The sequence below is a fragment of the Nicrophorus vespilloides genome, unplaced genomic scaffold, assembly GCF_001412225.1.
Source record: "Nicrophorus vespilloides isolate i.1.1-1 unplaced genomic scaffold, Nicve_v1.0, whole genome shotgun sequence".
NCBI lineage: Eukaryota > Metazoa > Arthropoda > Insecta > Coleoptera > Silphidae > Nicrophorus > Nicrophorus vespilloides.
This window is the reverse complement of record NW_017096346.1, coordinates 29,630-53,559: the sequence shown is the minus strand read 5'-3', so window position 1 is coordinate 53,559 and position 23,930 is coordinate 29,630. Positions and strand designations below refer to the sequence as shown.

The 23,930-nt window shown below is 41.8% G+C and overlaps 5 protein-coding genes and 2 non-coding genes across 9 annotated transcripts; 4 read left to right on the top strand and 3 right to left on the bottom strand.

Moving 5' to 3' along the window:
- Positions 1-268: 268 nt before the first annotated feature.
- Positions 269-8,696, bottom strand: LOC108556717 (E3 ubiquitin-protein ligase RBBP6). 2 transcript variants are annotated; one of them, XM_017912928.1, is made up of 13 exons: positions 8,498-8,696; positions 7,948-8,128; positions 7,646-7,889; positions 7,520-7,531; positions 7,103-7,217; positions 6,545-7,039; positions 5,913-6,485; positions 5,721-5,854; positions 5,510-5,650; positions 5,256-5,444; positions 4,943-5,053; positions 4,362-4,739; positions 269-2,816 (listed from the first exon to the last, which is right to left on the bottom strand). In XM_017912928.1, exons 2-13 carry the CDS (start codon positions 8,111-8,113, stop codon positions 401-403), a joined length of 4,974 nt encoding a protein of 1,657 aa, XP_017768417.1. In that variant the 5' UTR covers positions 8,114-8,128; positions 8,498-8,696; the 3' UTR covers positions 269-400. The 2 variants fall into 2 exon arrangements, with proteins under 2 accessions (XP_017768417.1, XP_017768418.1); XM_017912929.1 differs by lacking the exon at positions 7,520-7,531.
- A 413-nt stretch (positions 8,697-9,109) lies between these two features.
- Positions 9,110-11,795, bottom strand: LOC108556719 (cyclin-A2-like). Its single transcript, XM_017912931.1, has 5 exons — positions 11,432-11,795; positions 11,135-11,371; positions 10,870-11,076; positions 10,149-10,403; positions 9,110-10,085 (listed from the first exon to the last, which is right to left on the bottom strand). The coding sequence occupies exons 1-5, from the start codon at positions 11,627-11,629 to the stop codon at positions 9,774-9,776; spliced, it is 1,209 nt and encodes a 402-aa protein (XP_017768420.1). The 5' UTR covers positions 11,630-11,795; the 3' UTR covers positions 9,110-9,773.
- On the top strand, positions 10,479-10,550 carry Trnae-uuc. Its single transcript has one exon. It is a non-coding gene; the product is annotated as a tRNA-Glu (tRNA).
- On the top strand, positions 10,739-10,810 carry Trnag-ucc. The gene has a single exon. It is a non-coding gene; the product is annotated as a tRNA-Gly (tRNA).
- A 193-nt stretch (positions 11,796-11,988) lies between the features above and the next one.
- LOC108556718 (tyrosine--tRNA ligase, mitochondrial) lies at positions 11,989-13,789 on the bottom strand. Its single transcript, XM_017912930.1, has 6 exons — positions 13,599-13,789; positions 13,394-13,541; positions 13,161-13,339; positions 12,880-13,096; positions 12,282-12,825; positions 11,989-12,217 (listed from the first exon to the last, which is right to left on the bottom strand). Exons 1-6 carry the CDS (start codon positions 13,727-13,729, stop codon positions 12,057-12,059), a joined length of 1,380 nt encoding a protein of 459 aa, XP_017768419.1. The 5' UTR covers positions 13,730-13,789; the 3' UTR covers positions 11,989-12,056.
- Positions 13,790-13,856: 67 nt separating this feature from the next.
- LOC108556716 (gamma-tubulin complex component 6) lies at positions 13,857-18,654 on the top strand. The gene is made up of 11 exons (XM_017912927.1): positions 13,857-14,100; positions 14,159-14,370; positions 14,436-14,625; positions 14,677-14,880; positions 14,942-15,144; positions 15,209-15,721; positions 15,781-16,009; positions 16,074-16,266; positions 16,328-17,942; positions 17,994-18,238; positions 18,295-18,654. The coding sequence occupies exons 1-11, from the start codon at positions 13,941-13,943 to the stop codon at positions 18,581-18,583; spliced, it is 4,053 nt and encodes a 1,350-aa protein (XP_017768416.1). The 5' UTR covers positions 13,857-13,940; the 3' UTR covers positions 18,584-18,654.
- A 91-nt stretch (positions 18,655-18,745) lies between these two features.
- On the top strand, positions 18,746-23,676 carry LOC108556715 (lysosomal-associated transmembrane protein 4B). Of its 2 annotated transcripts, none has more exons than XM_017912926.1 (6): positions 18,746-18,861; positions 19,162-19,285; positions 19,354-19,447; positions 20,072-20,210; positions 20,362-20,521; positions 20,584-23,676. In XM_017912926.1, the coding sequence occupies exons 2-6, from the start codon at positions 19,178-19,180 to the stop codon at positions 21,106-21,108; spliced, it is 1,026 nt and encodes a 341-aa protein (XP_017768415.1). In that variant the 5' UTR covers positions 18,746-18,861; positions 19,162-19,177; the 3' UTR covers positions 21,109-23,676. The 2 variants fall into 2 exon arrangements, with proteins under 2 accessions (XP_017768415.1, XP_017768414.1); XM_017912925.1 differs by having other exon boundaries at positions 19,354-19,540.
- The last annotated feature ends 254 nt before the right edge of the window (positions 23,677-23,930 follow it).

The window sequence follows — 23,930 nt, the reverse complement described above, 5'->3', positions numbered from 1 at the left end:
AATAGATCCAAAAGATGCATAGGAAAGCTGAATGTTTGTAGGTGTGTTGAGCAAGAAAGCGAGCATATTAAATAAGAATACTTTATTAGAATAGCCCAAACAATGTCTACGTTTTAATATTGTTAATAAAGAACATGAAAGCAAGCCAAGTTGTTCTCTTATGTTCTCTTTCTATCGAAGAAGATAATTAACATTACTCGCTATGAACTTAAAAAAAAATCAGGATTTTTTATTTCAATACGTTTTTTTTTATTCATCTTGACCAAAATGAAAACAAAATATTCTATCTGTAACAATATAAACACATCCCATATTATATATAAATAAACGTTGATCATAATCGTCATACGTCCATGACTCCCTCCATTGGCAGCAGCAGCAACAGCGACGGCGATGATCATTACTTATGCTTGGACTTCTTCTTTTTCTTCTGCTTCTTCTTGTGTTTTTTCTTTCTCCTGTCCTTCTCGTCCTCGCTGGACGAGCTGTCGCTGTCTGAGCTGCTGGAGGTGCTCTCCCTGCGCTTTCGTTTCTTGTGCTTCTTATGCTTTTTCTTCTTCTTCTCATCGTCGGAACTGGAGCTGGACGAGTCCGAGCTCGTTGACTCCTTCTTCTCATCCACAGCCACCTTCGCGACGCGCCTCTTCTCCGGCGATTTTCCCCTAGATACTTTCTCCTTTTTCTGATCACCCTCGCTCTCAGTTTCCGCGTCGTAATCGGGTACAAAGTTGGCTTCGTCCAGCGGAGTCTTCCTCTTCAGAATCTTCTCGGGATCGATGGTCTTCTGGTCTGATGATTTGGAGTTGCCGGTCAGCAGAGGCTGCGACGTGGAGGACGTCGGTGGTTGCTGCGACTGCGGCGCTTCGTCCTCCTTCCTGTGATGCTTCTTGGGTTTCTCTTTCTTCTGATGTTTCTTGTCCCTTTTCTTCTGCTTCTTTTCATCACTCCTCGATCGGCTACGCTTCCTCTTCTCACGTTTACCGGTGTCGTCGTCCTTGCGCTGCCTGGACCTGGATCGTTCGCGTCTTCGTTCCCTCGACCTGTTTCTCTCCTTCTCCTGTCCTCCTCCTCCTCCGCCGCCACCACGTCTAGACTCACTAGTGCCGCCACTGCCGTGTTCACGTTTAGACTCGTGCTCGCGCCTCTCGTGATCCCTCCTTTCCGTATTCCTGTAATTCCTATGATGCCTATCGCGATCCCGGCTATCGTGATGGGGACGTTCTCGCCTCTTATCATTATCGATTTCGATACGTCTGAGATCTTGGGAGCGTTTCGCGAGTGGACTTAGACTTCTGGACCTGTTGCGATCGTAGTTCTTCTCCACCCTCACGATCCTATCGAGATCGTCGACCTTGCAGCCCAGTCGTTCCTTAACGGACAGACGGATCGGTTTCTGCTGCTCCAGTTCCTGCTTCACCGGCTCCGGTTCTGGATTTTCGCTGAACTCTTCCGGTTTGATCTCCTCCTCCTTCTTTTCCTCCTTTTCGCCGGAATACAATTTCACACGATCCATGCTGATCTTCTTGATTTCGATCGGTCTGATCGCGTTTATCGCTTTCGCGAATATCGCGTTCTCGGCCCGCTTCAGCACCTCGTTTGTCACCTTATTCGCCTTGTCCGATTTGGAGTCGCTGTTCAGTTCGGAGAGGGCGTTGCTCGGTTCGTCGTCCAGCTCCCATTTGGATTTCTCGGGCATCGGTGCGAGCACCTCCTTGTCCAGTTCCGATTTCAGTTCGCCGGTGTATAGTTCAAGAATATCGCCGGACTCTTTGAGCAACTCCGGCGACTTCGGCATCTCCAGTTGCACGGGATGGTCGGGGGAGCGATTTCGGTCGACCGGCGAACGAGATCTCTCGTCGATTTTCCCGTACGACTCGACGATCGTGTTGTCTATACCTTCGGAGAGTATATCGCCGTAGAGATCCGGTTCTTCCTCGGGGAGTTTCGGCGAGTTTTCTCGGGCTTCCGCAGTTTGATGGTGGTCCGCGTTCGCAATTTGATGATGACTCGACGCCGCTTCCTTTAGCTCGACCGGTGGAGCTGGCGAAGAGGATCCGCCGCCCTCCTTGGATGGAAGAGGACTCATTGCTCGCTTTTCCTCTTTGGGTTTCTCTTCCTTCGCATGATGATGCTCATGATGTTGTTTGTTGGAGGAGGATGATTCGTCTTTCGACTTTGATTTGTCCTCCTTCCTGTGCTCGCGTTTCTCCTTCTTATCTCGTTTCTTTTTCTTCTCAGATTCCTTCTTGTCGCGCTTCTTCTTCTTGTCTCTGCTGCGTTTCGATTTCTCGTCATCAGAGTAATCAGCCTTCTTCTTGTCATCTTTCCTCCTCTCCGACAACTCCTCCGCCTTGCTGCTACGATCCTTGTGCTTATGTTTATCCGGACTCTTCATGTGTTCACCATGAGCTCTCTCCTTGTCGCCCCTATCCCTGGATCGCCTGGACGGCGACTTGCTGCTGTGTCTCTTCTCCTCGCGCTTTTCGAACTCTTCCACCACCAATTTCCCCATGCCGTACTTGCTGTCATGATTGTCCCTGTCTATGCTGAATCTATGTTGATGCTGATGCAACTGCTGCTCCTGATTGCCAGCAACTGCAGCCGCCACCGACGGTCTGTTATCGTAGCTGTTGTACCTCTCGTCGTATCTCGATGGCTCCTCACCGGGAGGCAACGGTTGCTCCGTTCCAGGCGGTGCAACATCCTCGTATCTGCTGCGCTGCGACGGGATCTGCTGCTGCATCAGCGACGGAATGTGATCCGACTTGTAACCACCTCCTCCACCACCATACTGCTGCTCCCTCTGCTGCATATACCTACGGACCGAACAAACACACATTCCAAAATTAGTGCACCATCAATTGAAATCGCTGCAAGAATGAAACAAAATAATAAATAAATAAATAAACAGAAAGGAAAAAACAAATATAATCTACTTCGTATTTCCGTTTTGAATTAGGTAGAAAGGTCCCTGCTTTATAACTATGCTAAAATCAAATGAAGTAAAAAGAATTGAAAAATAAAAAAAAAAGAAAACGCTGTTTCGAATGAACGCCCACGGATGGGCGGAGATTCGTTCGAACACGTTACTACCTACAACTTTGCCCTCTCTCTCTCTTTCTTTAAACACACAACTTCTTGCCTCTTCCAATCTCAATCCATGTCGCACAGGTTCTTTCTTTGGACTGCTGATAATGATAATTTGATGATTATTTCGTCGTCGTCGTAGTCGTCGATGATCCAAGAGACACAAACTGTTTAGGAACAAAATGAAAGGAGGATCTCGGAGGGGCAGAATTGTCTACATTTATTCTTTTGCCTCGCCATTATAAAGATTAAATATGAATCTTACACAGTGTTCATCATCATCATATAACAGAGGTTGATAATAATAATAATTTAAAAAAAGAAGCAATCTGATGTTAACAGTAAATAGAGGAAACAAATCTCAATGAAAATTGGCAAAACGTAAAAACCAACAACTTTATTGCCATATGTAATATGCAAGCAATCGATGAGTTAATAAAACAAGAATAAAATCATGTCTTCATCTCGTAATACTTTTTTCTTCTACTTCGTCTTCGTCTATTGTTCACAGCGCTCAAATAATTGCTCGTATCACAATTGCATCACAGATAAGATAGATAATCGTAATATATACAAACATATTTACAAAAACGTATAAATAAACGTAATTAATAAATAATAACATCTATATAAACAAATTCAATAATAATAATATTACATTGAAGAAAGGAGGAAAAGTTAACTCTCCGAACATTGACAAAAATAACAACAATATTACAATATTTTACGTTTTACAATTAATTCGCTACAGTTAATAAATAAGTTGCTTCGGAGAGTTACAAGAACTAACCATCGGTACCACAATTCAAAATGGAAATGATAAACGTTTAATTACAGCAAATTAATTTAAAGAAAAAAACAAATAAAGTAAAATCCTCCCTTTTCTTAATCAAAATAAAAAATTGAATGTGAATAATTATTCACAAACTAAGTTAGTAGGTCTCCATTTGAATATTACAGCTCATATAAAAATGCTAGTAATTTTTAAAATTACTCAAAATAAATAATATATAAATATAGTACCAATCTAAAGTGGAGGAACAATTATATTCTCATTTAGAAATGATCAATTTCAAACCATTCAATAAAATAGTTCTCAACTTTAGTCCGATACTTTATGTACAAGTTTTCATTGCGCTTCTTACTTTGAGAAAGTAAGGAGAGCAAAATTTATAAAATTCCGTCCGCTTAATATTAAACGTGCGGAAGAGAACGCTTTAATAATACTGATAATAATAATCTGTAAAACGTCAAAACATTTATGTTCAAAATACCTGTTTGACGCGGGATGTTGCTGCACGGAAGACTGCGGTCCCGCCTGATGGTAAGCGTTCTGATGGTCCTGTTGATGGTAGTAGGCGGACTCGCGAGGTGCCACCCATTTCGTCGAAGATCCGCCTCCACGACGACCCTTCTCCGCTTCGAAGTTGTCATAGTAGTGGTAATCCTGAGAGGGAGCGGCGCCGCCGCCACTCATACCGCTACCTCCACGGTCCCGACTGTATCCGCGATGCTCTCGTTTTCCGCCATAATCGCCACTTCCGCGATCTCGTTCCCTGTCCCTGTCTCGATCCCTTTCCCTGTCACGATCACGATGATCTCTGTCCCTCTCGTACTCTCGTTCTCGTCTCTCTTCCTTGTAACGGTAACGACTTGAAATTATAAAATAGAACAAAAATAAGAGAACGCATTCGCAAATCTCATAAACTTATCATAGCACAATTGTATTAAAAAAATATATAAAGAAACACCCATAAGCCTGCAAACGTCTCCGTCCGCGTATTGTAAAGGCAGACATACCTCCTGAATGAGATGGCAAATGATCGTATGCGATCATGAGGTATTTTGGATTTACCTGTTGGGTGATCTTTGAGGTGATCGATAGCGAGAGGAGGGACGCCTGCGCGGGGAATAGTCTCTATAGGGTGACGCCCGATTCGCGGGCGAATATGAACGAGACCGTGACCTGCAAACACACACGTTCGTATTAACACCGAGAGTCGCACAAGACGTACAATCGGAACAGTGGGAAGACCAACAGTAAGGGGTACATAAAAACATGCACGTCAGGTCAGGTTCTACAGAGACTACTCCAGGCAGGGCTTAGGGATCATTTCAACTAATTTCAAACTATCTATGGTAAATCGTGTTCAAGTATATGTAATCACCTGCTCATGCTGAACGATTTGGAGCGGCTGCGTCGCCTCGGCGAACGACTCCGCCTTCTGGGCGATCGACTGTAGCTGCGAGACGAGCTGCGGCTGTAGCTCCGCCCCTTTCGCTGTTTGGCACGCCTCTCGCGTTCATCTTTTTCACGAAGCATACGATTGAACGCCTCCAAAGGATCGTCTATTATGCTGCAAGAAGATAACACAAATATTAAAGAAATGGCATGTGGAAGCAGCAAGCGGTTTTTACTTACCCTGGTGGTGTGCGACCACGCATCCCGCGTGGCACATAATCGCGGCCGCGTGACCTGTTCGAGTAGTTCTGATAGTTATGCGGTCCTTGCATAGGCGGTCTAGTAGGATCAAACATTGGACGTTGTTGCACGTTGTACATTCTGTAAATATATAAAAAAAACACAATCATCTGTTATATTCTAAATAAAATTAATCTTTGTTATTCCGTACCCTGGTATAAAGTTTGGTGGAGCACCGGCTCCTGGAGGTGGAAGTCTGAAGTTCGGCGGAGGTCCATGAGGTATGATACCCTGTGCACCGCCGTACTGGGACACCGGTTGCTGCGAGTAATTAGGAGGAGGCACCTAAATCGGTATGTACATTAATATTGCACAGGTATAAGAAACAGTTTGCGATTTCTACCTGTCTTACCTGCATATGATTGATATTGGAGGATATAACGACAGGCGGTGGCGGCGGTCCGGATGGGTACGGCGCATTCGTGGGCGGGTATGTTCTGCTCTCTGCATTATTAGCACCACCCATGCCAGGCTCGTCCACTGTGGGCGTACCAGGCCTTTCCTCGTTGTTCCCAATTGGTTCCGGATAGTTTTGCGGAGATCTATGCGGTTTGTGCGATCTCCTCGGGGATCTCTCGTTCAGAGACTTGGGTCTCACGCTCGCCGTATGCGATCTGTCTCTGGCTTGTTGCGTCGTATTGATGACGATGGGACGTGTCACCGACACTGGGCTCTTCTCCCTAGTCGGTGAAACTCCGGGAGGCAGATCGACCGGCTCCACCTTCTCCTCTGACGGTTCTTTTATTTCTTCCTTGCTTTCTAATCCTTCGGATATCGGAGTCTTCGGAGCCTCCGTGGAATCGGCCTCACTGATCACAGTCTTCTCCGTATTCTCCGCATCCGAGTCCAACTTCTTTGTCTTGACATCGTCCGCAACAGCAGTCACCGAAGGGGCAGTCTCGTTCACAGGTACAGGCTATAAAACAATATACGTGTGTAAAAATTAATTACCAAGATGACCGTTATAATACTCACATCTTTCTTAATGATAGTTGCTGGTTGTTGTTGCTGCTGCTGCTGTTGAAGCATGGCAGGCTTATAAATCTGTCTTTTCACGTAGCCGGTTGTGCTTTTAAAATTAGTGACAGAATTTCTTAGGAACCGATTAGGGATTAGAGTGCCGGGCGAGATTTCCCTTTCGTGGCAGTCCGGGCATTCGTGATCCTCAGACTCCAGGAGAATACCTCTGATGCACTCGTCGCAGAAGCTGTTTCCGCAACAGGGAATCATGACGGCATCCGTTAGCAGATCACTACAGATGGAACAAAGCAGATCCTCGGGAATGTCGGTTTTCTGGACTGGCGGCGGCGCGGGCGCCGGGTTTTGCTTTTGCGTGTACGTCTGATGATCCAATGCCGGCACTGCGTACGAACCGTACGGCGTCATCATCGCGCCTTGGACCTGAGGTCCATCCACCGGTACCATGAAGCTTCTCGGAATGCCGGTACTCTTCTTAATTTCAATTTGTTCCTGAAATCAACAAATTGCAAAGTTAAAACTGCCAAATTGCACATTGCTTCGTCAACGACTTACAGATCCTTGACCCAACGGACAATCCTTGATCCAGTGACCATTCTGATGGCACTTGTAACATCGGTAATTGGGAGGCACCGCACCTACCTGATTTGCACCCCTTATTTTCATGTAACTGAAACAAGATATCAAGATAGTTAGCAATATAATTAATCAGTTGCAATTGAGCTAATTACAAACAGGGCTCAGAACTATAAACAAAACAACAACAAAAATAGAATACACAATATTTATAATAGTAGAAAAGAAAGAAATAAACAACAACGACAACACCAAACATTTGAAGCGCCTAACATCAGCTTTTCATCGCGAATTCTTTACGACGTTTATATCTCATCTCATTGGATTAGAAATATTTTGCAGATTTTGATATTAGGCGCCCCATTTACGTTATAGTAATAATAGTAATGAACTTACTTAGTAATGAACCTCATTTGGTAAGCAAAACAGGACGAAACAATTATGTTTGTTTGTTAAAAAGCAGATATTCAAGTACATATCACATATATATATATATCTATTAAACGAAATGCAAATACTTACTTGCTTGGGTCATAATCCTGGGTGCTCTGAGACATCATAGCCCTGATCTTGTCATCCTCTGAAGCATCCAAACTAGAAAGATCCACAGCCTTGGCAGCGGGTCCACCCTCATCGTTCCTCGGCGTCAGATTTGTGTCATTCCCGTATCCCTCCCAGGTCTTTGACTTACTCTGCACAGCCAGAGGGATCCTGGCAATCAACAGGGATGTGTTCTTGGGTATAAGAGTCTGGTCATCTTCGTACACTGGAAACCAATTGAATTAAGTAGTCAAATAATTGATTCAACGCAACTCAAAACTAACCTTCTTTTGTCTGTGCATTTGTCACTTGCAAATCAAAGTCTGTGTTCTTTCCGATGCGCTTCTGCTGCACAATGGCGTTTTTCAGGTCCTTCACGGAGATATGCAGACCATCAAAGGTGATGGTGTCATATTCCAATGCCGATTTGAACTTGTAGTGAACTGACATTGCACTTATTTAAACCTTAGCGTGGAAGAGAAACATACGATCAAAATAGTTTTGCTTCATTTTCATAAGTGGTTTATGGAAAACAATTGAGAAAGAAACGGAGTGTCTTCATTGGATAATGCAGATTAACTTATTGATTGTAAACAAAACGCAATATTATTAATGGAGGGACGCATAAAATCGATAAGGGGGATGACAATGGTGTATAGGAAACTGCGACGTTTCTTCCTCTCAGTTTCATCGAAATCATTTATTAACATTTGAGAATCCGATTTCGTGTGTGTGGTGTCTGTGTAGAGTTTGCATGCACGAAGGAAAACGGAGATGCAGTTTTCTGTGTGTTTGTGATACGACAATCGAGAGAATTTTGGCCGGAGAACTTACTTAACAAACTACACGAACTGAAGAATAGTTTACTCGCAAATCGCACATTAAAAGCAGTTTCCAAGAGGGTCCGGACCAGCGTTCTCTAATTGCACATCCATCGCTATTATGGAGAAGCCTTCTCTTCTTTTCCACCACTTTTGACGCACGGGTTTGTAGTGGTTACAACAAAAATGGCGTCGCCATACCATCAGCTCTGCCAACATTAAAATAAGACATTCACGATTACAAAACTTTTAAAAATTAAACAAATTTTGAAACTCGTCTTCCCTTTTTTTATTATCATCAGTTAACGTTAAAGTTATTCATTACCATCACTCAAATGTACATTAATTTAAATTTCAATCTTCTTAATTGCTATTGAAATCTAACTAAACATTTCTCAAACATCTAAATCTTAATTAACAAAAAAACAAAAGAATGCATCTAACGTAACGTAACGTAACTTATTGTACAAAGGTTGAGTAGTAAACAAGAAAAACTAACTTCTTGTGTAATTTAAAAATATATTTGATAATTATTCAACGTTAAACAACAATCAAAAAGGCAAAGATTTTCGCAAAACGCACAGTTTTTTTACCGAATTTATAACAAAAAATTCAAATACTAAAATAATATGCAACAACAAAAGTTTATTTTTTTTTTATAAAAAAAAAAGTAGTAATATTGTTTTAGATACACGAAGGGCGTGGGGGGGGGGTTTCAAGTGCAGCTTCAGAAGCTACAGCAGAAAGATAATAAATCGCTTATTACAGTACGCGCGCACACGGAGACACACACATAATTTTCTCTTCATACAGACATATAAAAGATAAATCCATTACATTCGTACGTCGTCAGGAGATTGTTAGTATCATTATAATTATCTTCATTTTTTTTTGTTTTGTACACTTAAGTTAAGACAAAATAATAATAATAAATATATAGTGAGTGAGATTAATAAACGGAAACGGTATGCGGTTTGCGTGTAAGGGGTTTGGGTATAACATAAGAATATACAAGTATTGTACACGTAATGGTATGCGAAGAAAAAGAAAAGAAAGAAAATAATAACGAGAAGAGGAAAAGGAAATATTACAAGTTCGAAAGAAAATGATTGATTCTTTCACAAAAGACGATAGCTTTCCCTTCTTCTCCATCTTTCTTTTCCTTTTCTTTTCATGGGGGAAGGGGGGTTTTAAATAAATAAGTTACTATAAATAATAATCACAATGTAAAAGTTCGTTTTTTTTTTGTTTTCTTCTTCATCTCTCTCGTTGCCTCCAGGTGGTTTTTTTTAATCCTCGGTTTCGTCGAGATTGAGGATCTTCGGTTTGAGAAGGGCGACCCGATGGTAGACGTCCGTCTGGTACTTCGTCTGGATGGCCTGCTGGGGTTTTATCGGCGATTGATTGAAGGTGCGATTCTGCTTGTGGACGACCGGACTCAGCTGCTTCAGCGTGTAACCGCTGGACGCTTCCAGCTTCCTCGGCCACGGATTCCTCTTCGACAGAGTGAATCGGGCCAGAGCTATCGACGCCGACGCCAACTTCGATGGAAGATACTGCAAATAGTCTTCTCCTTCCAAAAGCACCAGCTCACTGAAATACTGTTTTGCAAAACAAACAAATATATGTATAAATTGTAAATTGATCAATCGATGGATCCTCACCATCGCCAAATACATCGTCTCCTTGTCCAGCTTATGGGTGACGCAGAGATGCTGGATGAACGCTAAAGCGGTGGGAGGCTGCAGGTCGAAGTTGAGGACCTTCAGGATGAGCTGCTCCATTTTCAGGACCTGCTGACTAGAGTAGGAGTTTCCGGAGAGGTAGGCCCATTCCTTCGCGTCCGGCGGATACACGTCCTCTATTTTACCGGCCAGCATCATCGCCGCAGAACCGAGCAATTGGAATTTATCCTTCACCTTTAATCATAAAATTAGCAAAAAATCGATACACAAACGATTCGAATGCAAGAAATCCAATATAAACTATATGAATCCGATATGGTCTAGTGGCTAGGATACCTGGCTTTCACCCAGGAGGCTCGGGTTCGATTCCCGGTATCGGAATTACTTTTAAATTTCGCTCAAGACAAACTTAACAAAGTACGTATTATTAAATTTGTTGTTATTAATAACAATAATTCATAAATTAATTATTACTTTAAATCAATAATTTCATTAATTTTAATTATTAATTATTGTTAATAATAATAACCTGACATTGCTAAGTGGTTATATGAAGTGAATTTTAAGGTGCGATGGTGGTGTAATGGTCAGCATAGTTGCCTTCCAAGCAGTTGATCCGGGTTCGATTCCCGGCCATCGCATAAACTTTTAGTTCTTTTACTTAATCAAATTACAAAACAATCGAATTGTATTGACTTACCACTAGCATGTGACTGAGAAATCTGTCGATGTAGTTGATGGTGAGATGAAGCGTTTGATCGCTCATCTTGTACTCTTCGCTGACGGCGACGAGCCAATCCACGAGGACGCTCCTCATGGTGCTGTTGAGATGCTGCTGTTTGACCATGTAATTCGGTTTCGGCCATTTCACAGTGTTCTCCATGTTGATCAGGTAAAGCCAGATATCCTGCAGAAATCATAAGGTGAAAGAAAGGGGAAACATAGTTTTGCATCATTTCGCATACGTTCAGATACTCGAAATGGTATTCGATGTCTGGCACGAAGTTTCCCTTCCTGCAGAGAGCGATCTCCGTCTCCTTCGCCTCCCTTTCGCACTCCGACCTCAGCTTCTTCAAATCGGACTCGAGACTTTCGAAGAGCGCGACCGCCTCCTCGTTTCGTTGATCCTCCTCTTCGTCCTCCTTCTCCTCGACGTAATCGGTTTCGCATCTTACAATCGTCTTACATGGCTTATTTATACACTAACAAAAAAAACATATTAATTCGTTCATTCACTGTGATTGGATTGGATCTGCGCTTACCAAATTCTGTTTCGTGTGGACGACGTTCGAGAGTTTCACTCTTTTCGCATCGTTTTCGTTGAACTGTTTGAGGGCGACCCTGTTCGTCCTCTTCATCGGCTTCTTGTCCGGATGGATCCTCGCACTGGCCTCCGCCATCGCGATCACCTTTCGCACCTTCTTCTCGACGCTATCCGGTCGGATACCGAATGTTGCCATCGTTACAATTGTTATACAACACGCGAAGAGAACGGATAGAGATTTGATCACAACCGAAGACGACGACAAAAATCGACAATAATAAAATATATTATATATACAAGAAAAAAAAAATAATTATCGTCACGGTGCTACGACCGATTGAAAGCGTGCGACCGAAAAACGTGCTTCATCAAACCTCACAGGAAACTGACATCTTTGAAACTGCCAAAAAAAAACCTTGGATCGTTCAAAATGGCAAACGAAAAAACAAACAATAAGCAGCAGGATTTGATCGCAGTTTGTTTTTTTTGTCATTCCTGCTGCGCGTTTTTCGAATTTAGTTTCTTGTTAATCGCACTCGTTGTATTTACATTGGATCGGGAATGTAATATGGATTTTAACGCAAATGCGTATATTCTAACTAAGTTCTCTTTATTCAACGTTTTTACACCCATTTGACGATGTAATAGTTCTTTTTGCCGACTCTCAGAAGCGTCACATCGTTGGTCAGTCTGTGGACGCTGTGGCTCAGAATCTCGTTCGGGTTCTTGGCTCTCTGCTGATTGACTGAGAAACCTCCAGCTGTAATAATCCTCACTGCGTCTTCTGCAATTGAAAAAAACAAACATTTAATAGTAGTTTAAATCATTTGAAAATGTTGATAATCTACGTTTCGATGGGAAACATCCGACTCTCATCGACAATTCCATAACGGTTTCCCTAGCTGACGGCATAATCTCGACGATTTCAGCGCCTTGAAAGAGTGCGGCGATTTCGTTCGTCTTCATGTGACCGAGCGCCTCGATGTTGCCCTCGTAGAGTGCTTTGGAAGCGGCGAGGGCGCTACCGAGGCCATCCTCTCCGTGAACCAGAAGCGTCACCTGCTCCGCCAACCTCTTCTGCGCCATCCTCAGCTCTGGCTTCTCCATGTGCTTCCTCATCAGATCCTCTATGCTACCCGTCGTATCGAACGTAAACAATTTCAGCATCTTCTCCGCATCCGCGTCGGACATTCGCACCCAAAACTGGTACAAATTGAACGGAGACGTCTTCTCCGACGATAGCCAAATAGCGTTACCGGCAGATTTACCGAATTTATCACCCATCTCGGTCGTTATCAAAGGCAACGTTAATCCGAACACTGATTGCTTGCAGGCCTTACTGATCAGCTCATGGCCAGACATGATATTCCCCATTTGATCCCCACCTCCAACCTAAAGCAATACAAGAAAATCAAAATTTTTCACAATTAATTGAAGTAAATTTACCTGAAATCTGCACCCAAATTCTTTGTACAGATGCAACCAATCGTAGGCCTGGAACAGCTGGTAACTGAACTCTGTCAGACTCATCCCAGCAGGAGACTGCAGCCTGCTCTGCACGCTCGTCCGAGACAGCAGCGTGCCCATCCTCAGGAACCTCCCAGCGTCGCCCAGCAACTCCACAGGTGACATCTTGTTGTACCAATCCTCGTTATTAACGACCCTAAACATAAAGAAAACACTTGTCAACAAAAATAAATCCAATTTTAGTGGTAAAACCCAACAACCTAAGATTACCTAATTTCCTATTCAGATTGCCGCAGAAATACTTTTCGTGATTATCAAATATGGCTTGTATGTTCTCCTTGATCCCTACGATATTGTCATCCAGAAAAACGCCATTCAACTTCTCCCTCTCAGTGTTCCGACCGCTCGGATCTCCAATCCTTCCTGTCGCTCCTCCCAACTGCATTTCAAATAATCTAACAATTAATTCAGTTGCGCAGAAAATCATAATTACCAGAGCAAGAACGTTGTGTCCACCGCGTTGCCAATGCAGGAGATTCACCAGAACCAAAAGATTTCCAATATGAAGACTCGAAGCGGTGGGATCAAAGCCTGCATACACCCATTGCGGACTGGAATTTAAAATATCGCGAACCTCTCCACTAAAAAACAATAAATCAACATGAAACTTCTCATTCATAATTACTAAATTAACCTACACTGAATTATCCGGGAAAATGTCCTGCCACATCCCCCTGTCCTTCAGGCTGATTATGTTCCTGCTCGAGTAATATCGATTCAAACATAGCACTCGTTTATTGCTGCACCTCAGTATTGTTTTAATAAACATTTTTTGGATAATTAATATCTCCCTTGTCTCTGTTTTCTTCTCAATAAAAGTAAGGTTAGATTATTATTGGATTATGCAACCAATCTGTCTCCATTTGAAAATTATTCCCGTTGCGTTTCATGCCCTGCCCGAAAAACCATCGGAATCTGACGTTTGTTTTGACGTTAACATCCAATTTGAAAATATAGTGATTATTTGCACGTCGAGTGAAATGTGCGAGAAAGCTGAGGAAAAGAGTGTTTACTCGTTAATCACGCAATTATGCGAATCTTATATGAACGCCAACGACGTGGATGTAACTGACAGGCAAATCAATCGACTGAGGACCACAGCTTATGAGATTCTTCTGTCCAAGAAGATCCCAAAGAAAGGTTGATTCTAATCCAATGATTTTAAAGAATTAATTTACTATACTGATTCAATTTGCAGACTCGATAGTTTGCTTGAACAACAACTCGGATGCTCACAGCCATTTGCTTGCCTGGAAATACATTTTGATATCCGATTACGGTTTGAGGGAGGTGGCTGAATCTCTGGATGCGCACTGGGAGAGTTTGATGTTGGACGACAGGAAGGGAACGTTGGAGAATGTCGTGGAATTCTTGCTGCAGATAAAGCAGTATCCAGACACAAAGATAAGGGTGATTATTTTTTGATTTTGAAGAGTTAAGAAATGCAACAATATTTTTGAAATAATAATTTACAGGATGACGGTGTGAATTTCTTTAAAACTTACACAGAGAGCAGCTTTAAATTGCCACTGGAAGACGATAGATGCAGCGCGAAGTTTTCGAAGGATGACTTTAAGCTGCACAAATTCCAGGCGAGTTTCAAGTTTCTGCAGTGCGCTCGTAAAGAGCAAGAGTATGGAGAGGAGAACGCTGAATTCGTTGAAGGTATTTGCGATATTCTTAAAGAAAAGTTACTTGAAATTGTTGTTTTTTTAGAGGAGGAGAATGTGTGGGATGCTGTTTCCAAGATACAATTCACTGAAAGGAGGACGTGGGAATCGATGGGAGATATTGCACCTGATAAAGAGGCGCAATTCTTGTCCGAGTCCGGTTTGGGCGTTACGTATTTCATGCCGGATCATCCCAAAGTGAGGTCCATCTCGAAATTCCAGTTCATCAAAGACATCAAAAACTTGTTGGGTAAATTTGATTGTTTTTTGTTGATGAGTTGATTTAAGTGTTGTTTTTCCTTTTATTCAAGTTGGAATTACTTCGCACACGTTTGTAACGAACGCTGAAAATATGATCGAGTTGGCTGAGGGTGTGACGGTGGACGGAATCAGTTACAGCGCTTTGAAGTCGTACAGCGAGCAGATGATATTTAGTGGTAGCTGCTACAAAGCTTTAAGCTCGATGGTGGCCGTGAATCCGTACACTTATAAGCAGAAGGGTTTGATCTTTGCGGTGAATATTCTGATTTGGTTGTAGGTGGATTTTTAATTTACGTTTTTTTTTGTTGTTGTTGCAGGAATTGTGCGAAAGCATAAAGCGATTCCTCTCGCATTACCGTTTAGCCGCACTCTCTTTATCAGAATCTAAAGGTTTAATAATGTTGCACGATCATCTGCGGAAGCTTTCGGATCATATCCAGGTGATTTCATCGATTTGCAAGGTTGGGCCGTACGCTGCGAACGAATCGATCCCGCACGGCGTGGCACTACTCAATTATTTGTACTTGAAGTTGCTGGAAATATGCAACAAGAATCTCATGATGGTCCTCTATTCGATATTCTATCCATGCTTGCAAGTGTATTTCTGTTTCTTCTTGAGGGAATGGATCATGGAGGGAAACGTTTCCGACCCAAACCAGGAGTTCTTCGTCGAGCCCAACTACAAGTATTTGTCGACCAGAGGTCGATCCTATTGGACGAAGAGTTTCTCCATCATCGATGCAATCGTACCGGAATTCTTATCCGATCTGAAGATGCAGATTTTGAATTGCGGACGGGCCACGAATCTGTTGAAATTGTGCAAACCGAATGTGCGTTAAGTTCGAATTGATATTGTTTAAATCGGAAATAATTGTTGCGCTTTTTTTAGTCTCCGATTTGCGATTTTGGGAAGAAGGCGAACGTCTTCCAATGCTGCATCACTTCCGAACAATTGAAGCAATTGGAGAAGAACGTCAGCGCTTGTTATCTGGAGGTGATCGCCGAGAATGGGTCGAAGTTCTCCATGAAGAATTACCTGAGACGCTCGAAGGATGAGCAGATTTCGTTTTTGAATTTGATCGCGGCTAAAAGAGCTGTGACGTTGAAACGGATCGAAAGTAATTGGGTGTTTATTGTGGAAGTTCAGGTGTTGTGATGTTTGTGTGTGTGTTTTTGTTGCAGTGGAGAAGTTGAAGAGATACGAGGAAGTGAATGCTAAGAAGCTGGAGCAGATGAAAGTGTTGAGGGAGCAATACGATGAGGCTATGCGTGCGAAGAAGGCGGAACGCGCCGCCGCTTTGGAGCTGGAGATGCAGATGAACGAAGAGATTGCAAAGATGAAGGAGATGGAGGAGAAAATTATCAAGGAGGAAGCGTGAGTGTTTATTGATTCATGACGTGAGATTTTTGTTTATTTTGTTGTTGTTGTTTTTCAGTGAGGAAATGATTAAATATTATGATACGATATTGGAAAAGTCCGATCAGAAACGGAAGCTGATTCAGACGCACATCGACGTGTGGAATAACGTGAATTTCGATGATATTCTGCAGAATAAGGTGGTGCACTTGCCAGTGGTGAGGCAGATGAGCGATGTCGTGACGAACAGGAATAAAATGATGTCGAATTTCGATTTCGACGAAAAGGTTGTTGCGTCTGTGGAAATCGTCGAAAAGGAGTTGAGCGATGCGGCAAGGAATAAGATTAAAGTGATGTCAACGGAGATTGGGCAAGTCGTGGTAGAGGAGGAGAAGAAGAAGTCGGATAAACCGAGAGTGTTGACCGAAGCGCAAAAGAACAAAATTAAAGTTATGGGAACTGAAATCGGGATGAGCGATGGAGATGTTTTGGTGTCCGAGGCTGTCGAGAAGCGGGAGTTGACTGAAGCGCAGAGGAATAAGATAAAGGTGATGAGCGTCGAGATGGGTATCGATTTTGGGACGCAAAAGGTTGAGGAGAAAAATGAAAGTGGAGTGTTGACGGAGGCGGCGAGGAACAAGTTGAAGGTGATGAGCACCGAATTGGGGATCGTCCAGTACGAAGCGGACGTTAAAGCTGAGCCGAAGAAGTCGAAGATTCTCACCGAAGCGCAGAGGATCAAAATGAAAGTGTTGGAGACTGAGTATTACGGACTTGGAAATAACAATATTAACACTTTGCAGCCAATTATCGAAAATACTACGACCGAATATTACGGTTGCGATAACGAGAACTTCGTGAACAAGAACGTGCAGAGCGGCGACGAAATCAATTATATTATTCCGCCGAAGGTCCACAAAATGGATTTGACTCTGAACTTGGAGAAGTTAACGTCGACGAGATTGCAGCAGCCGTCGTTCAAGAGTTACTTGAAGAGTCCGAACTTTGAGTTTCCTCGACCGATGTCCGTCGATTCGACGCCGATGACCGATTTCACCACTCCCATGCAGTCGACGGCTACAGCCTCGGTGATCTTCAGCGAGGACGGATTCAGATTCACCAAAGACTCGAACAACATCAACGAGATATCGAATAGGGTGTCCGAGGACGAAGTGAAGAACATCTCGACGAACTGTCTGAATCGTTTGCTGAAGCAGAGCGTCGCAGTGCCGTTGGTGGCGCAGGCCGATCTCGCGCAAAACGAACTCCTACGACATTTCATCGTCGATCTAAAGTATCTGAAGCATTTGGAGAACTTGCGCAATTACTTCTTCCTGCTGGACGGGGAGTTTGGGAGGAACATCACCGACGGTCTATTCAGTAAGTTGTACTCGGTCAGCTTTCCGCAGGAGCTGATCAACAATTCAACGTTGAAGAGTCTTCTCTTCAACGCTCTCGATTTCACGTCGAAGTCGAACGAGGAATCGGACGGACTTAGCTTTAAAATAAACCACGTGCCTAAGCGGTTAGAGCTGCGGAACGTCTCCGTCTTGGACTGCTTAAGTCTCTATTACAAAGTCGAATGGCCGTTAAATATTCTGTTGCCAAACGATACCATCGCGAAATACGACGAAGTCCTGCAGTTCCTGCTGAAGCTGCACCGCGTCTCCTGGGTCCTCAAGAAGATATTTATGGTAATACCAATTATCCACTACTCATCAATATCTAACAATTACAATTTGCAGGATCTAAAATTGCTGGTCAAAGAGACCGGTCCCAGACGAGGTTTCTTGATATTCTCCCCGCAATACCAGAACCTCGAGCTGGCTCGTCACGTGATGACGCATTTCGTACAAACTCTGCAGAGTTACGTCGTTGGCGAGGTTCTCCAAACCAGCTGGGTTAACTTTGAAGAGGATCTGCTCGGCGTTGAGAATCTGGAGCAACTGTACCTGCTCCATACCAATTACATTAAAAACATTCTATTCATGTAAGTTTCGATTAAGATCAATCGATTTAAATGTATTTAATAACGAATTTTTGCAGGTGCTTCCTGAACCAAAGATTCCTGAAGATCAGGAATTCGATTTACGATATTTTCACTGTGATATTGAAGTTTTACGATTACTTGCGCTCCAGAGATTGGGAGTTCGACGAGTACGTGTACACGCACCCGAATTACGGCAAGCTCGAGGGCATTTTCAACAACTTCCTGGAGTTTATGCAGTTTCTCATCAAGAACTTCAAGAAGGTGTCCAAGGGGTATCATCCCACGCTGCTGCAGCTCGTCGACATGCTCGACCTGAACGAGTACTACTCGAAGAGATTTAGCTAATTTCTGTTGTTATATTATTATTATTTACTTACCCATAAGTATCTACTGATTGATTGATTGATTAATTAAATAATGAGGCTTACAAATATTTTTTTTTTTAATTTAAATTTTGGTTTCTGCAGTTGGTAACAATTGGCGGTGGTCGGTGCATCCGCTGCAACTTCACGGCTCATTACGACCTTGGTATTGTTGTGAAGTTTATGGTGTGTGAATTTTCGCTGGAAAAATTGCATCATATTTAAGGAAATTTCGTGGGGCTTTCGCAGAATTTACTGATTGTGAGTATAGAATTTCGTTTGCATTCGCTAGAGTTCAACGTGTTTCGCGTTTGACCTTTTGTCGTCGTTCACAGAGATTTTCTTGCAAAGAGAAAGAAAGAAAAAAAAAGCTGCTGCTGCTGCTTTGACAGGTGACCTTTAACATTATTATTGTATTGATATTTGGCTCTGAGCGAAAATTGCAACAATAGGGAAAACCGGTGGCCATATTTATTTTCCGATTTTCTTTTATTTCCTTTTGTCACTCTGATCCTGATTGGATTTCCATCTGAATGGTTTTGTTTTTTTTTGTTGAATTAGGATTCCGTGCTGTGAAATGTTTCCAATGCGCCTCAAGATAGGCCCATCGAGGAACAATGAGTGGAGGTGTTGCTTCTGCTTGCATGTCCGTACAGCGACAACCCTGCTGGGAATATGGCACTTGGTATGCATATATACGTTTAGATACAATTAGCAATTCATTGACAATTTGTTCCTAATAATAATGTTTAGATTCTGCATGTGTTGGCGCTGGCCGTTTTGGCTTTGATGATGAGGAACCATCACTACCATCTGGAGAAGGCTGTGTCGGAAGATGTGGATCCAGGTAATTTATTGCCCACTCCATTGAGCAAGATTAAGGATGAAGATAATCCGTATTACTTGCCAACAACTCAAGACGGACACCCCATTCACACATGTAAGCTCTCCTCAGATAAAGCTGGAAAACATTTTCTGTAGTTGGACTAGTTTCACACTTTGAACTACATTTGTTGTTTTCTCATGTGGAGCTGATGTGGACTTGGATCATTTTCGTATTTTTATCGAGCTTTTCGCAAAAATTATTGCAATTATGATTTCTCCTCCTACATACATATTGCATCTTGGTTTCTTATTATTATTATTTTTTCATCTTTTGGTTCCTGTCAGTCTGCATTCCATATGGTTATCAATTCCAACTTGCTGAATTAATATTACGTTTATAAGCTTTCTACATTTTGCCTGAGAAACCCAGTTTATTCATCTACCATTCGCACCGCTCAAGCTTATAATTAAATAATCTAGCTCAAATAAGAAACGTTTTGGATGATGGCTGATTAATAAGTAATTTGCTCAACTGATAATACTAATAATTGGAAGGTAAAGAAGCTGGGGGTCTTGATATATTAATTCATCTATAGATTAGAACTGAAACGTCTGTTGCTAATGTTGACTTTTCGAACGTGTTTAGCCGAGGTGGACATGGGTGCTTTGACGACTGTTTGCACTCTCGCAATAACGCTGCTCCTCGTCTACGGGACTACAAAGGGAAAGGGCTCGCATCTGTTGCCGTTCTTCTGTTTCCAGCTGTTTGATTTCGTCATTACAGCGTAAGTTTCCGTTCACGCTAACCGCAATTCCTGCTCATTACATTGTATTATAATTATATAGTGATTGTTGCTGATTCACTTGATGCCATATACTACACTGGGTGGACACTGCAGCATTGATTAACCATACTAATTGTTTATGTATTTGTAGTTTATCGGTGACCGGTTACTTCTGCTACTTAAGGTCTGTTCACTTCTTCGTGAACGAACACTGGCAGAGCTTGCCCTACCGCAGACAACTGCTCCAGCTGAGTCCCCATTACCTCTCTCTGATCGTCGTCGCCGCCTTCTTCGTGACCATGCTCTGGAAGGTGCTCACCATCCGAAATCTTCCGTCTCCGAATTAGCTTACTGATTTGACAACTGTTTTCAGGCCTACTGCATCAGCATCGTGTGGCGTTGCTACAAGTACCTGACCTACTACCAGCAGACCACCAGGAGCACCGTGCATTACATCATGCCCGTGGATAGAGTTGAGCGCGTCCCGGAGCCGGACTACTCGTCCCTTTTGCCCGATTACGATGCGGCTTGCGCCAGCGCCATGAAGCAGCCGCCACCGCCTTCGTACCAGGCCGCCATGGAAGCAGGAACTTTCCCCGAGTGCGGCATTCACGTCATCAACGTTCCATCTCCGACCGTCGAAGAAGATGCCCAACAGCAGCAGCAGCCGCAGAGCACCGTAGCTAGCTGCACTTGCGAGGTCGCCTACCCCGAACCGATCCCCATCGAAGCCGAGCAAGAACAAGCCGCGACCATCGAGGGAATCACCGTCACCACTCCGATGCCGAACACCGCTGCTGCTGCCGCCGAGGAGTCCAGGGAAGAGATAGAAGTCGTCGTGAAGGAGATCGTCGAGGAGGCCGCGGCTAAAGCCGAGAGCGCCGGACGGAAGGAGTAAGAAGGCGATCATCGAATCCGCAACCCCTCTTCTATATATTTTCTTTAATCGATAATTTTATGCCGCATATTATTATTATTTTTTCCGTAAGTTATTTATTTGTGGAGAGGCACAAAGCAAAGCAAGTCTATTAATTACTATTATTATCGATCGATCGAGTTCTTGTACAAAATATGTTTTGCGCGCGAAGCGGAGGAAATCCAAGCAGATTAATTCACCTCTTCGCATCAGCTTTTTTTGCAATTACAAACTTAATTTTATCCACTACCCGATAAGTTTCAAACATGCGTGCCCTTAGTTAATCTATTCCAAGTATTTTGTTTAACACTTAAGTTTACTTTAAAACTTGGTCGCGAGGTTGAGAACGAGAGAAAGAAAAAGAGAGTTGGCGTTGAACGCGCCAAATATTAATAATTATTTCGATGTGATGGATGAATTCCTCAAAACATTCTCAAATTTTATTTATATATTATTATTTTTTTTTTTAATACGAATTTATTTTTATTTTATGTACGGAAATTGATGGTTTTAATTTGGAATTATTTGTATGCAAGGTCTGTGGCGGATATATCATACTATATATATAGTACCTACATATATATTAAATAATTCATTTATTGTTTATTTTTATTTTAACTTCTTCCTTTTTATTGATTTCTTTTCTTGTTTTAGTGATGTAATCTGGATAGCATAAATGAGCAGCAAATGTAGATGATGGTCGAAGAAGATGAAGATGTTTTAGGTGCACGGAATTCTCTCTATAGCACAAGAATTAGTCAAGAATCATGAAAACGAATATTTCGAGCCAAAAAAATACAAAAAAAATATATATATATATATAAGATAAATTATATTATATACTTAACTGGAAGTGGTCGAGGAGAAGAGATAACACTAATATTTAGATACATTACATATTAAGAAAAAAATATAATTGAATGTTATTACGTTTACACTTGATTGTGTATGAATCGATAGAAGAGAACTAAAGATTATTGCTGAAACACATTGATCGAATCGAATGGCGATGCGAACTATTATGCACTTACTATTCGCTCTATATGGTAAATAATTTTTATGAAATCGCATGTTAAATTAATTGAAGATGCGCACGAGATTGTTCGCTTCCGAATGCTCCGATTTGTGTAAAGCTAAAACTGCGTCACGACTGTGTGGAGTCGAGTTGCAGTTTTTCTTTGTTAACTCGCGATGAATCCGACGTTCGTTTCCCCCCCATGAATTAAACGGCAATTCGAGCCGGGAACGTTGGATTCAAACTGCGTTTGTTTCAATTTGGTAGACGCGATTAAAACACTTTGCATCCAAAGAAATTTGGATTCGAACTGTTTTCTTCATCGGGCGTTGGAAAATCTGTTCATTCTGTGCGCGTTTGTATCGTTAGAGAGAGAGAGGATGAAGTTAAGTGTGCAACCAAAGAGAGTAGGAAAAAAAAAAGAAGGAAAATGCTGTAATGAAATCTCGTCATATCACCCCAAACTCGGCAATAACGATGGAAACTACAGGGTATATAAAATGATCTTTTTTCGAGTCGTGTTCGAGAGTCGAGCGCGACCTTTAACTTGTTGTTAATATGATGATGATGATGATTAAGTAAGAGAATGTTGATCGAGCGATGATTTCGGATTTCGTTCACTTGACAAGTATAGTTTCGTTGAACTGATGATGATGATGGATATATTTTTTTAGATTGAATTGGATGATGATGATAAAGTATAGTTTCTGCGCAGATTCACAATGTCGTGCTGAATCGTGTGATTTGACGATTTTTGCAAATTGAGTAAAGATTGAAGGAGAACAAATCTTTGGTGCCGATTTATATTTGTAATTTAATAATAATAATAGAGTAATTCCAACAAAAAAAAAATATATGTACTTAGGAAATTTTTTGCATGCGTCTAAACTACTATTACTACTACTAAACTATTACTAATTACTACTTAAGTCGGTGTAATTAATTAAGTTTAATATCATCACCCAATATTATTAACGTGGAGGAATTGCTGTGATCCAGCAAGCGTCGTTACTAATCCAGAAGAAGAAGCAGTGATTATACAGAGAAAAAGTCCCGTTTCTAGTGTACACATCCCACATATTATATATATTTTACATATACAAGACATAAAAACAAAGAAATTATTAACGAAATACTCTATTTTCTGATAGCGTTTTTTAAATATCGTTTTCGCTTAGGACAATGTTTCCTCTACTTTCCACGTCATTCCGTTTTTCTTCCGTTCGGTTTTCTTTTTTCTCCATTGTTACACGATTAAACTAAATTATTATTATTATTGTCATGTCTTGACTTGTTCTGATTGGAGGTCGGATCAGAAAGGTCAATCTTCCAATGAGAAAGATTATGTGAAAAGGAGGAGGAGCTACCTGATGATGGTCCGCCCTTCAAGAGAACAAAACAAAAGTCCGACATTTTACTATATCCTAAAACTAAATATATATATATACATATAAGAAAATTATATATTGTATAATCATGTGTATTTATGCTGAGTATTGAAATAAAGGATATCTGTTGAGCATTGAAAAAGCACACCGAACGCGTTTTACTAATACTTTTGTCTTGTTGATACTTGTAATTATCAGCAGAAAGGTAAGTGTTTTGTTCATATTGTGCAAATAAAGTTGCATAATTGGAGTAGAAGGACAGGAGGAATAATATTAATAGCATTTGTAATTAAAAATATAATTTTAGATAATTAACTGGGGAAACGAAATTACAGATGACGATAATGAGTAACAATAATAATTATAATAGGTTTACTTTATTTAGAATACGTGTAGTCTTT

What these genes read in the sequence shown, in the direction of transcription:
- LOC108556717 (XM_017912928.1), bottom strand. Translation starts at nt 8,113, where the DNA reads ATGTCAGTTCACTACAAGTTCAAATCGGCATTGGAATATGACACCATC. An exon ending in AAATGCACAGACAAAAGAAG is followed by an intron (nt 7,890 to 7,947) that starts GTTAGTTTTGAG and finishes ATTGGTTTCCAG; the next exon opens with TGTACGAAGATGACCAGACT. An exon ending in ATCATATGCAGGTAAGACAG is followed by an intron (nt 5,855 to 5,912) that starts GTAGAAATCGCA and finishes ATACCGATTTAG; the next exon opens with GTGCCTCCTCCTAATTACTC.
- LOC108556719 (XM_017912931.1), bottom strand. Translation starts at nt 11,629, where the DNA reads ATGGCAACATTCGGTATCCGACCGGATAGCGTCGAGAAGAAGGTGCGA. An exon ending in TCCACACGAAACAGAATTTG is followed by an intron (nt 11,372 to 11,431) that starts GTAAGCGCAGAT and finishes TTTTTTTGTTAG; the next exon opens with TGTATAAATAAGCCATGTAA. An exon ending in TTCTCAGTCACATGCTAGTG is followed by an intron (nt 10,404 to 10,869) that starts GTAAGTCAATAC and finishes TTATGATTAAAG; the next exon opens with GTGAAGGATAAATTCCAATT.
- LOC108556718 (XM_017912930.1), bottom strand. Translation starts at nt 13,729, where the DNA reads ATGTTTATTAAAACAATACTGAGGTGCAGCAATAAACGAGTGCTATGT. An exon ending in GACACAACGTTCTTGCTCTG is followed by an intron (nt 13,340 to 13,393) that starts GTAATTATGATT and finishes TTTGAAATGCAG; the next exon opens with TTGGGAGGAGCGACAGGAAG. An exon ending in AGGAAATTAGGTAATCTTAG is followed by an intron (nt 13,097 to 13,160) that starts GTTGTTGGGTTT and finishes CTTTATGTTTAG; the next exon opens with GGTCGTTAATAACGAGGATT.
- LOC108556716 (XM_017912927.1), top strand. Translation starts at nt 13,941, where the DNA reads ATGTGCGAGAAAGCTGAGGAAAAGAGTGTTTACTCGTTAATCACGCAA. An exon ending in TGAAATTGTGCAAACCGAAT is followed by an intron (nt 15,722 to 15,780) that starts GTGCGTTAAGTT and finishes CGCTTTTTTTAG; the next exon opens with TCTCCGATTTGCGATTTTGG. An exon ending in GACGTTGAAACGGATCGAAA is followed by an intron (nt 16,010 to 16,073) that starts GTAATTGGGTGT and finishes TTTTTGTTGCAG; the next exon opens with TGGAGAAGTTGAAGAGATAC.
- LOC108556715 (XM_017912925.1), top strand. Translation starts at nt 19,178, where the DNA reads ATGTTTCCAATGCGCCTCAAGATAGGCCCATCGAGGAACAATGAGTGG. An exon ending in CGGACACCCCATTCACACAT is followed by an intron (nt 19,541 to 20,071) that starts GTAAGCTCTCCT and finishes GAACGTGTTTAG; the next exon opens with CCGAGGTGGACATGGGTGCT. An exon ending in TCGTGACCATGCTCTGGAAG is followed by an intron (nt 20,522 to 20,583) that starts GTGCTCACCATC and finishes AACTGTTTTCAG; the next exon opens with GCCTACTGCATCAGCATCGT.